This window comes from Alexandromys fortis, unplaced genomic scaffold, assembly GCF_014885135.2.
Source record: "Alexandromys fortis isolate MF-2015 unplaced genomic scaffold, M_Fortis_MF-2015_v1.1 scaffold_120, whole genome shotgun sequence".
NCBI lineage: Eukaryota > Metazoa > Chordata > Mammalia > Rodentia > Cricetidae > Alexandromys > Alexandromys fortis.
In genome coordinates, this window is record NW_026067999.1 from 3,025,219 (window position 1) to 3,037,894 (window position 12,676).

Sequence of the window (12,676 nt, forward strand, 5' to 3'; positions counted from 1 at the left end):
GTCAACAGCACATGTATGGCTTGAATAATGCCACACATAAATATTTCCCTAATAGAAACTACACAGTTTCTATTACCAAGGGTATTTATGCTGAAAATGCCAGCACCAAGGAACAACTTTACTGGTGAGCATTAAAGGTAATTTTTATAGAATGAGTTAAGATTATAAAATGTTAATTTCTGAGTTTAGGCCCAAATGACCATTGGACTTCCCCAGGCATATTGCAAGCTTTCTTCCTGTCTACACTCTTGCTCTTTAATGTGTTTCCAGCTAAAAGGATATAGTTTCCTGAGTAACTAATCCTCCAACCAGGTCCCAAAATCCACATTGCAATAATCCCGATACTTTATGGTGACATTAAAAAATTGTATGTGACTTTATGTACTTCCCCACACATGCATCAGTTAGTCTACATACTACCCCTGAGGGCTGCTGTTCTGGTGATCATGACTCTTACAGAGTTAAAAGGACTGATATAGTTTAAATTGGTGGAAGTTCGTAAGGGGGAATATTTAAGTGAGAGAACCTAAGTCTTGCCACAGCAAGTAAGTTTTTGTTAACTTGATGACAAGCTCGCCCACCTTGCCTATCCTCCAGCACAGAGACTGGAAAAAACAAACACAGATACTGGTTTTTCAATGTCTATTGTACATAGAGATAGATATGAGCCCTACTTCTGAGAACAGCTTAGAACCTTTCAGTTACCTGTAAGAATGGTAAAACAGAAAGCTAGAAGGAATCTGTGTCCTTGACATCCTCGAATGGTTGCCTAATCCCAAGACTGCCTGCCTCCCACTCCCTGGGAGAGAGAAAGCACAAACGGATCTGTTCCAGTGGGTTGCTTGATGTCTTTTCTCCTCCAGTACTGCTAACAGGCACACACTTTCTGCTGTGCAGACAGCGGCACCAGGGATGGAGACACAACAGCTTCATGAGGCCCAAGATGCATTGTTGCTTGTCTCTTCCTTCTCCTCTTGCATCCATAAGCCATCATGTGCCTGATCACCACATAGAGTTCCAGAAGGACCCACAAATGGACACACAGGGGTTACACAAGAGCTGAATATAGGGAGTATCTATATGACAGCCGAGTCCTAGGCGGTTCACCCAAAGATGGCTGGCTGGAAAGAAAACCTTAGAGCTCCCCCTGAAAGTGTCATTCTAACCACAATGGCTGATGTTTAAGAGGCTATTTTAATGATTTTTTTAGAGTCACTCATACATGTAATTGCTATAGGAGAAAAGAAATATGCTCCTCATTTTACAGGTCAGGAAAGCCCGGGTGTGCTACATAAAACAGACGACCAGGTTTGCCTGGCTCTGGCAGAGGTACCTGTCTCACTTCATTGAGATGATTGTGGGTAATGAGGGAAGCATCTTTCCTTAAGGACCACTTCACCACTCCACAAAACAGATTGCTACGTCTTTTCACATAAAGGGAAAATGAGGACCTATATGTAGGAAAGAATGTGTTTGCATCGATGTGAGCTGGCTGTGTGCAATCTGAGGTGTGCTGAGATATTGCCATAATCGAAAATAGAAGCACAACACATCCAAATAAAAGCAAAATTGTCTTCTGTCTAGGGTGTTAAAACCTGAAGCTGCACCCGTAGAGTCATTGATTTAATTTACGTGTTATCCTCACAACCTGACCCTTTTGAAAGCAAAAAGATTGCGGGGGAAATATCAAGGTGCTAAAATAATAACAATTCTCTCCCAAGTTCCCACAGCAGCTGAAAAATCACGAATAAAATCTACATTAAATCATCAGTTTGGGGCAAAGATATAGAGACTTAGCTTGCAATGTTGTGATTTAAAAAGCTGGGCTCCGGTAATTCCATTTTGAGACTCCCATTAACAAGGTTTGTGGGATTTGTCTGTTTTCTTTTAAACTTGTGTGAAAAACGGAGACTAATAATAGCCCTGTCCAACGTTGTCAAGAGGATTACGCAAGAAGATGCAACATGTTCTCGACAGAGTAGCTGGCCAGTGGTAAGTGCTCAGTACAATTGGCATTACGTCTCTGAACACTGAAAATAGAATCCCGATAGGACTGAAATGGGAAGCCCAGCTGGTCTGCCGCTCCCTGGTCCCACCCCGTGCCCCACCTACTGCCAGGAAATTCACAATAGCGATCTCTGTGCTCAGTGTGAAAGCGAAGGTGAAACCCTCTCGCTTCCTGCCTGTAACACTGAGAACACAAACGTATGAATACAGCCCATCCCAGGAAAGCATTTCAAGCCTTCGTGAATGGCATTTTGTTACCTTTCTTCAGTGCTTTCAACCACTGACTTCGGCTGTCTTCGTTTGATGCATAGACGTAGAGAAGCCCATCTTTATACACAATCTGGAAAGGAAAAAAAGCAATGAATTTTGATGCAAGTGTTTCATGGGTCAGTCTGGTGTACCAGTAAATTTTTATATTATCAGAAATATTTTTTTCATATACTAGCTTTGGAATTATATTTAAAAAGACTACAGGTTTTTTTTAAATCTTATTTATCTGAATATGTTTTTATGTCAGACCTTCAGAACTTGGGGAAAATCACAGCAATGAAGCACAGAATGGTGGTGAACATTAAAGCCTCATTTGGGGTGCCCTGGATCAGGAAGTATTATAATAAGGTAAATCACTTATTCCTTAGGAGTTCTCTGGTCCATCTTCCTAATCAGTAGGCACTTTTTTCACAACTAGGATGTCTTTAACTTCTGTATCCTTAGAAACTACTTCCAGGGATGGGCTATCCTACCCTTTGCTATGCCGTGTTCCCCACATTCTGATCAGTTTACATTTGGGTTTATGTTCAGGAAAACTCTGTCTTTTTGTTAAGTCAGTCTGTCACATTGGGTAGCCTCTCAGATGCTCCACACTGTGTTTTCTTATCCCTTCTGTTTATGGGGCACTTGTTTATGGGACTGGAGAGATGGCTCAGTGAGTAAGAAAAGCAAGGCGTGCTCCTGTGCAGGCCTGTAAGCCCACTGTTCTGGAGGTCACAGTGAGGAAGATTATTGGGGCCCCAGGATTAGAAGGAGACCCAGGCTCAAGGGAATAAGGTGCCCCCACACACAAGACACTGCATGCCCTCCTCTTGCAACCACAAGCACACGTGCATGCCCCAGTTTGACAATTGCAATGCTCTCTCCAGATCGGGCTTATTTTACAATTGGAAAACAACACTACCACTTAGGAAAGATCTTCCAGAAGCTGGGCGCATCCTACCTTAATATTTTTACTTTCATTTATATATGATATATGTGAGTGTGCTTTTTTACTAGCAAATGAGCAACTATACTTAGAGACGAGTTGCGATATATCTTTATGGGTATGCAGATGCGAGTAGTGGGCTAGGACGTCTGTAGGGCTGGAAAACCTTTGTGACTTTGGGTAGCCTCTGTTCCTACAGTGTTTGAGGTCACCTTTATGGGCACCCTCTCCCTTGGTTTTCCCCAACTGGTTGATAGTTTCGTTGTAGGTCTGATTCAGCTCAAAACCCCTTCACTGAGACATTCTCTGTAGCATGGAATTTTTGTTTTCTTTTTGGCTTTTTGAGATAGGGGTTTCTCTGTGTAGCCCTGGCTGTCCTGGAACTCACTTTGTAGACCAGGCTGGCCTCGAACTCACAGAGATCCGCCTGCCTCTGCCTCCCGAGTGCTGGGATTAAAGGTGTGTGCCACCACCACCTGGCTACATGGAAGTACTTAAATTTCTTTGGGGGTCTGTGGGGCCAGTGAGATGACTCAGAAGTAAGGCTGCTTGCCACCAAATCTGATGACCTGATTTGATCCCCTGAAGTCACATGGTGGAAGGATAGAGCTGCCTCCTACAAGCTGTCCTCTGACTCCACATTCAGGCTGTGGTGTGTGAGAGCATGTGTGCGCACACACACACACACACGGGGGGGGGGGGAGAAGAACCCCACACACAAATAAATAAATGTTAAAAAGAAAGAATTCTAGGGGTTGTGGAGATTGCTACGTGGTTAAGTGCACTGACTACTCTTTTTTTTTATTTTTATTGAGCTCTACATTCTTCTCTGCTCCCCTCCCTCTCCCCTCCCCCCTTCAGCCCTCCCCCAAGGTCTCCCAAGCTCCCAATTTACTCAGGAGATCTTGGAGCACTGACTACTCTTTCAGAGGACCTGGGTTCAAACCCTAGCACCCACATGGGAGCTAACAATGGTCTCTAAATCCAATTCCAAGGGGAACTCTACATGCAAAATGTACAAACCTATAAAATGAAAATAAAAATCTCAAAAAAAAAAAAAGAAGAAAGAATTCCTTGGTGACAAACTAAAGTTGGTTAGCATGGTATGTAGAGCCCTGAGCAGTGCCGCGCCACCTACTTCTCTGGGCTGGTCTCTTTGTGTCTCTTATTTCATCCTACGGTGCCTTTGCACTTGCCGTTTAGCTCTGTCGCCACCTCCAGATTTGCTAGGTAAAGTCTATTTGTCCTTCCCAACATGAGTGCCCCCTTGAACAGAACACTTTCCTGACTTCTTACAGTAAGGAGCAAAGCACAAGGAATGTACTGCACCCCCTTCATCTTTCTTTTTCTTTTTCTTATTTATTTATTTATTTATTTATTTATTTATTTATTTATTTATTAAAGATTTCTGTCTCTTCCCCACTGCCGCCTCCCCTTTCCCTCCCCCTCCCCCAATCAAGTCCCCCTCCCTCGTCAGCCCAAAGAGCAATCAGGGTTCCCTGCCCTGTGGGAAGTCCAAGGACCACCCTGAAAAAGCCTGGGTTAAAACCGGTCTCACTAAACAGAGCGGACAATGAGGACTACTGAGACCTCAAGAACAAGGGCAATAGGTTTTTGATCCTACTGTACCTATTGGTTTTGTGGGAGCCTAGGAAGTTTGGATGCTCACCCCCTTCATCTTAACCAACACTCATTTTGTTACTGTATTAAGATGGTCTATTTTACCACCTCCCTGGAGACAAGTTCAGGGCAGGGTTGGTACTTAATCCCGCATAGCTTCCTGCTTGCTCTTATCCAAGAGAGAGACGCCCCACAGAGTTCCATAAAAGAGAATGGTAAAAAGTTTAAGCAGGTCAGACCAGGATCGCTTAGACTCCCCTCTTGCTTCCCTTGGAGGGAAGCAGGTTGGCCAGTTCTGATAAACTGCCAACGCCCACTTGGGCGTATTCCAAACATTATCATTGTCTCAAGGGATAATTTTGCAATATTATTATGTTCCTGTGCATAGTGAGCTAATACTAGAAGATATTAAAGAAACCAACCCCCCTTTTTACCTGAAATGGGTACTGTCTCTCCACGGGTGTCTGCTCCTCTAGGTTGACTTTTTCCACACATCTGATTTTCTTAATTTCTATCGATCCTTTTCGGCTTCCTCGTTTCTGAATTCAAAGGCAAACCAGAGGCTAGATCATGCTGGTGTGTCACGGTGAGCAGAGCAAAGTGTACAGCTAAAGGTAATGTCTGGAGGGAGACGAGGGGATGTGGAAGCCAATGGAGACACATGCCCTGTTGCTCCATGGCTGTCACAATCATGTTTCTACACTGTGAACACATGCACACATGCTTCTCCAAAAGCAAGCATCTGAGTGACAGTTAGCAATCTTATTTGAGAATCATGGAATATTTTTTTTAAACCACCTGCCAAGTGGTTAATAGAGAGGAACTGGGATTGATCAAAGTTTAACGGCACGAAGCAGCTTTACTTGGTTTCAGGTTTTTGATGATGTTTTGATTTTTCTCCCAGGATCAAGTTCTCAAAGGCACAGAGCTGTTGTTATTTCCTCTACTGTTTTAAGGCAGCATTCCACATTCTCAACACTATTACTAACATTTGAGGATAGTTGAGATGGAGCAAGGACAGAGATGAGAGCAAAGAAAGAGATATTTTGGTTGAGGGAGCCATTATGGAACTAGCAAGAAACCTGGCACTAGAGAAATTCCCAGGAATCCACAAGGATGACCCCAGCTAAGACCCTAGGCAATAGAGGAGAGGGGACCTGAACTTGCCTTGTCCTGTAGTCAACCTGATGACTGTCTTAAATGTCACCATAGAACCTTCATTTAGCAACTGATGGAAACAGAGGCAGAGACCCGCAGAGGAGCACTGGACTGAGTTCCCAAAGCCCAGTTGGAGTGGAAGGAATGAGAATATGAGCAAGGAGGTCAAGACCATGATGGGGACACCCACTGAAACAGTCTACCTGAGCTAATGGGAGCTCACCAACTTCAGCCAGACGAAGAAGGAACCAGCAGAGGACCAAACTAGTCCCTTTGAATGTGGGTGACAGTTGTATGGCTGGGGCAGACTGAGGGGCCACTGGCAGTGGCACCAGGATTTATCCCTACTGCTTGTACTGGCTTTTGGGGATCCTATTCTCTTTGGATGGATACCTTGCTCAGCCTAGATTTAGTAGCGAGGGCCTTGAACCTTCCCCAAAGCAATGTGCCTCACCCCATCTGAGGATTGGATAGGGGTGGGGTGGAGGAAAAGGTGGTGGAGGGAATGGGAGAAGGGGGAGGAAGAGGGAACTGGGATTGGTATGTAAAATGAAAAAAAGATAGTTTGTTTTCTTTTAAAAAATAAAATAAATTTAAATATTTTTTTTTTAAAAGGCCATTTGCGGATGGCTAACTCTTGGCTATGAGCTGTAGAGTACTTTAGTTGTGTCCTCATTCTCTAGCCAGTATCTGCCAATAGTGCTTACCCCCACCCCCCAGAACCATTGTTTCAGCTGAGGTATTGCTAGTCATTGTCCAGTTTCTCCCAGGGAACAAAAGTTACTCCAGATGAGAACAACTGTGTTAAAGACGTATTCTGATTGGTCTTAATAAAAGGAAAAGGAATCCGTATTTTCCAAAACCCTTTTCTTGATCCATCATACTTTGGTAAAGAGAGGCAGTGTAGCCCACTGATACGAGGTGATCTTTACTCTTTGCTAGGAAACCTGGCAGCCTTTATTTTAATCAAGTACTTTGTGAGGACCGGGAAAAGATAATAAATAGCACGAAATAAGGAAGGAAAGCCTTACCATTTTGTCATATTCGTAGTAGGAAAGGCTTGTTTTGGTTAAAACAAAAAGGCGCTCCTTGTAATTATTGGGTGACATTTTCTTCTTTTGCTGTGACCTTTTGAGAAGCAGTTCTTCTAGAATGGATTTGGTATCCATATTGTCGTCCTAAAGAAAATAAAAGAATTAAAATGATTGCAGTATCTAGCTAGGTTCAGGGAGAATAAAGAGGCCAACTTCTATAAATAATACTGATTCAGGATTGTAGGGTAGACCGCACCCCCCCCCCCGTAGTGGTCTGAGATCTTTGTTCTGAGTTTGGAAGTGTGTGGGTTTTCTAAAGTCACCATTTTTGCACCCTCCTCCTGACCACCTCCTCTAAATGGTCTCTCCTATCTAAACATCCTACACACATCTATTGAATTGAGCAGGAGACGGTAAAACCTTTTAAAACGTACTTCAAGATACATATGTATATATGTACATATATACACCATGTATTAATTCACTCACTGATCAACTGAAATTTCCCTCCGTGCCTGTGGCCAGTGGTTTCGTCCTCTTATCCAAATCACCACAAAACACTGGGATCATTGTAAGGAACATTCAGCAGCCCGGACCCTGACTGGGTCTTCTGACACAAAGGATGCAGGTATGAGATTAACGATATCAAGATTAAATCAAAGGAAGAAGATGGGTGAAAAGGCAACAAAACTTCTGCCCAGAGAGCTTCAAAAGGACAGCAAAAACGAGCACATTTACAAAGGAAAAGCTTTTTCCTCCCAAACTATGGGAAACATTACGACCTAAGGTATGTATAGAGAAAAGGAAGTGTGCCTGTTCTCTTTCTACAAAGACACAGCAGCAGGTTTTATAAGGCTCTCTTTCTGCTATCAGGTCTGATAAGAAAAGTAGTGATGTTAAGCCTTGGGCCACAGAGATAAACTTCATCTTCTTCTTTGCTTTGTGAGACTGCACCATTATTTACAATTAGGTGCCCAGTAGTTAAGATCTATCTTCGATGCTCTGAAGATAACTAAGTTTACTTACCTTAGTCTCTGTGGAGTTGGGCTACGTGTGGGTCTTAACTTTAACTCTCAAGCTGGAAGCGAAACGTTACTGCTCGGAGGCACCATCTCTCTCATGCTTTCCCTGACTATGCCAGGGCCGTGCATTAAAACAGAAAATATTTGCATCCTATTAACACTCTTGATCAGGAAGCACGCAAAGACATTGTTCCCCCGGGATGGAGGCAGGTGCAGGCCGGAAGTAAACCCAGCCGGCCACTAGCAGGTCCTTCCCACGAGCCCCAGGAGTATGCCCCAGCAGGGAGACTAAGAAAGGTTCAATAAATCACCACCAATCGTTCCTCCTGATATAGACCGAACAACTCCAAAAGTGGGACTTAAGAACAGTTCTTTCAATGCGTGTACATTGATCTGGAGGCTATGCCTACTGAAAAACGTTCTCAAGGACATTGCTTGACTTCTGGGCAGACTACAGGAAGTCCTGCTCGTTAAATAGAAGTAAATATTGCACACACATGGCTCTGGATATTTTTTTATGGATTTTTTTTTAAAGAAAGGGATAATCTTTAGTGACCATAGCATGGGGTACGGTGATGAGATGATTCAGTGGGTAAAGGCATTTGCCACTCAAACCTGATGCCCTGAGCTTTATCTCTGAATCTCATATAAACGTGGAAGGAGAAAATTGATTCCACATGTATGTCTTGTGACCACCACCATACATAAACATACATGCACATGCGCGTGCACACACACACACACAAAACCACAGCTCACAATGTTTTCAATGTAAAATGAAGTTGGGTGGGTAGAGAGTTAGGTAAGAGCGGGGAGGAGTTGGGGGAGGAAAAAGAATATGACCAAAATATGAAAAAAGTTAAGTCAAAAAAATTTTTTTAAACGGAAAAAATGCCACGCATAGTGGCACAAGCCTTTAATCCTAGCACTTTAATCCCAGCACTTGGGTGGTAGAGGCAGGCAGATCTCTGTGAGTTTGGGGTCAGCCTGGTCTATAAAGTGAGTTCAAGGGCAGCCAGGGCTATGTAGTGAGACTCTGTCTTCAATTTTTCCTTTGTTCACTGCTTTGTCTTGTTTATTTGTTTCTTTGTTGTTGCTGCTGTTTTGTTTTTTTGAGACAGAGTTTCGCGATGTAGCCCTGGCTGTCCTGGAACTCACTTTGTAGATCAGACTGACCTTAAACTCATAGACGCCTGCCTCTGCCTCCCAAGTGCTGGGATTAAAGGTGTGAGCTGCCACCGCTGGGCTCATTTTTTTTTTTTAAAGAACAAAAGTAAGATTAGTTTTTTTTTTTTCCTGAGCAGTGTGGACACTGTGTCTTTGCCTGATGTTGGGCGACAGGGCAGAGGTGAGGCTGGAGTATGGGTGGCAGGACCTGAGTAAGGAGGTGTGACACCTGCCCTCCACCTCTGCTGCCACAGAAAGTTCCCCTCATGCTCCTTCTGCTACCCAGAGTCTGTGGCAACAAGAGAATAGTCTTGGAAATTAGGAAGCGCTAGTTTTATAAGTTAGAGACCCTTGGTAGGGTAGGCAAACACTAGGTGTAGCTGCAGATACATAGTTCGTATCTTACTCATATTCCACACATTAAAAAATGTTAAAAGCTCCACCCAATTTTCTCACGCATGTGCAGCTAAAACAGTATTTCTCAAAGCCACCTGCTAACTTGGCGGAGCTGATCAGAACCCAGTTTTAAATAAACAGGGCTTCACGTCCAGGATAGGATGCAGTTTTCCCCGACACTGCAAGATGGTTTGCATATGTGATGTTTATCGGGTTTTCATGTCCTTCACAGTAAAGATGGGACTGCAGGGAATTTTATATGAAGGAGTAAGAAAAAGAATTAAAAATCCTCCATATATGAGAGGCCAGAAGAACAGGAAGTAGAAAAGAAGGCTATCGGGCCTTCAATTACATTTGACAATAGATTTCTAAGAATTTACAGGACTTCAGCTCTACACCAGGTATAACTTGTCAAATTTCAACATCGTGGCTCCTTTAAACTTGCCCCTGGTGAATGTTTGTTTTTCTTTTTCCACTTAACCATCACATAATATGTGCTTCTTGTACAAAACTGAAAACTCGAACAAAGAAAAAGACGAATGTATTTGTAGATTCTTTTCTTTTCGGATATGTAGACATGCTTGCTTACTGTCATTGAGATGGGTTCCCATTCTGTTCATGGGGTCTGTCATGTGTGATTCTCAGGTACCAGGCATTAGGAGCCATGTGTCTCTGAAATTCGACCCACGAGGGCCAGGCCTTGAAGGCTATGATTCCTAAGGTGAACTCCCAGATCCTTTTCCAGCCCTGAAGTGCCCTGTTTTGATGAGTCACAATTTTGTCATCACCAGATTAGCTTCTTCTAACAAACGAGCATGGTTTCTGCCCAGTGTTGGACCTTTCCCTTCTGCCTCTACTCAGTTCCTTCCCCTCTGTGGACTTCTCTAGCTCCAAGGGCATCTGATGCCCTTGTGAGCACTGTACTCATGTACACTCCCATAATTAAAAAGAAAGTAGGAAATATTTTTTTTGAGACAAGGTTTCTCTGCAGCCTTGGCTGTCCTGAAACTAGCTCTTGTAAACCAGGCTGGCCTCGAACTCACAGCGATCCACGTGCCTCTGCCTCCCCAGTGCTGGTATTAAAGGTATGTGCCACCACCGCCCGGCGTAAATCTTTTTTAAAGCAAAGAGTTTTACTGTGGCATTTTCACACATTTACCCTCCCTAATTCTACCCCCTTGCTTTCCTGCACACATACTGACTGCAGTGCTCTCCTGTGTTTCCCAGCCTTTTCGACCTCTTCCTCTTCTTTCATAGTCTCCTTTCTAATCTCATGGCCTACATATATGCATGTGTACATTTATACAGACACGAACATAGAAATTTAAATCTAGGTTTTGCAAATAAGTTAAATGTGGTATTTTTCTTCTGAGTCTGTCTTAATTCTTTCAACCTGAAGATCTCCAGGTTCATCACTTTTCTGCAGATGTCATAATTTCATTCATCTTTACAGCTAAATAGAGGTCCAAACTGAAGGCATTTCCCTGGTCCCACTTTCTACAGGAAGTGGTACTTGATTAATTTGAGAAATGCAACCTTACCTCCTTCTTTTTAGGATAGCATTTAAAGAGGGCTCAGGTACTCTTGACTCAAATGCCTGTTCAGTGACCTGTTCCATCTGCTGTGCCCTGTACCATCTGCTGTGCCCACCATCATTGAAAGGAAGTTCAGGTGGGAAGGCAAGAGTTAAAGAAGACCCTTTCGTAATACGCTGCCACATGAAACCTAGTTAGTATTAAACAGACATCTATTTCCATACTGAAGTGCGTGGAACTTGGCTGGACTCTCATGATACCACTCACATAGAATAGAAACATCAATTTGCTTACCAAATAGTTCATGCTACCTATTTCCATAGGCATATCAAACTACACAGCGGGGGGGGGGGGAAAAACCAAAACCAGATAGGAATAAATGCAATGAAACCAGGAACTATCCTATTATCAATTACATACATAAAAGTTACATGTTGAATTACTACGGCTCACAACCACATGGTCGGTGGAGACCCACAAGGAAGTGATCTTGTGAGAGTAAGTGCAATGTGGCGGTTCTAGTTGGCATGCTTGACCTTCGGCCCGAAGGGTGTCTGACACTGAATGACTATTTCCAGAAATACGAGTCACCTTTCTATGACCCTGAGTGGCAATAAACATGACTAATTGCTATGTCAGGGTGTTTGTGCCGCAGTAGACTCCAAAGGTTCAAAGCTTATATGATCGCCATTTTCCAGCTGTAGCACCTGGCCCCTTCTAAGTTTTTCTATCCTGATTCATCAGATGAGATCTGTTACAGCCCTCTTGCATGAAGTCACTTAAATGAAGTACCTTGTATGCTAAGAGCATCAAGTCATAGTTTCAAAAAGAACTGTACATAGAGCCCATTCATTTTACTATAAACAGCCCGAAGAAGAAAATAAATGAAAAAGATTATTTTATTTTAAAAATTGTGTGTGTGTGTGTGTGTAGATAGACAGATATGCACATGTGAGTGTGGGTGCCATTGTAGAATTCCCCCTGGAGTGGGAGTTACAGGCAGTTGTGGGCCACCCAGTGTGGATTCTGGAAACCCAACTCAGGTTCTCTGCAAGATCAATACAGTCCTCTTAGCTGCGGAACCATCTCTCCAACCCCGAAAGAAAACAAAAAATTAAATCATGAAAGTTATTATGTGATGGAGGATATTGATAATGAACCCTGAAGCATGCAAAAACATTTTTGTAATTATGAGCCCTGTCAACGTTTAAGGAGGGCTCAATGTATACCAGGCACTATTTAGGACATTTCCGTAATGTTTATTTGTTGGGTGATGGGGTATGACATACATCCATGCACAGCTTAGGAGTAGGCTATTGTACCTCCCTCCTAGTAGGCGTGTCTTGGCACAACTATCCCATGCCAGGCTAGTTGACAAAACTTCTATCCTGTAACAATCACATCGGAGAGTATTTTCTAACTTCAGTGCCTACTCAAGGTGATGAAACTGTAATAGATAAACAAATTGCCCAGTTGTAATTTACATTACATTGGGAAATTGTCAGGTGCTGTTTAAACTTATTAAAAGTGAATTCTGGG

The 12,676-nt window shown here is 43.1% G+C and overlaps 1 protein-coding gene across 4 annotated transcripts in view; it reads right to left on the reverse strand.

Annotated features, from left to right (window-relative positions):
- Bmx (BMX non-receptor tyrosine kinase) overlaps nt 1–12,676 on the reverse strand; it is a 61,437-nt gene that overhangs the window by 44,345 nt on the left and 4,416 nt on the right. For 3 of the 4 annotated variants that reach the window (XM_050160668.1, XM_050160669.1, XM_050160666.1), the window contains exons 2-4: nt 7,015–7,161; nt 5,260–5,364; nt 2,266–2,347 (exon numbers count right to left, since the gene is read on the reverse strand). In XM_050160668.1, the coding sequence (XP_050016625.1) occupies nt 2,266–2,347; nt 5,260–5,364; nt 7,015–7,161 (334 nt within the window). Of the gene's footprint in view, nt 1–2,265; nt 2,348–5,259; nt 5,365–7,014; nt 7,162–8,043; nt 8,128–12,676 lie in introns of those variants that run through there. The other variant, XM_050160667.1, reaches the window with a different exon arrangement.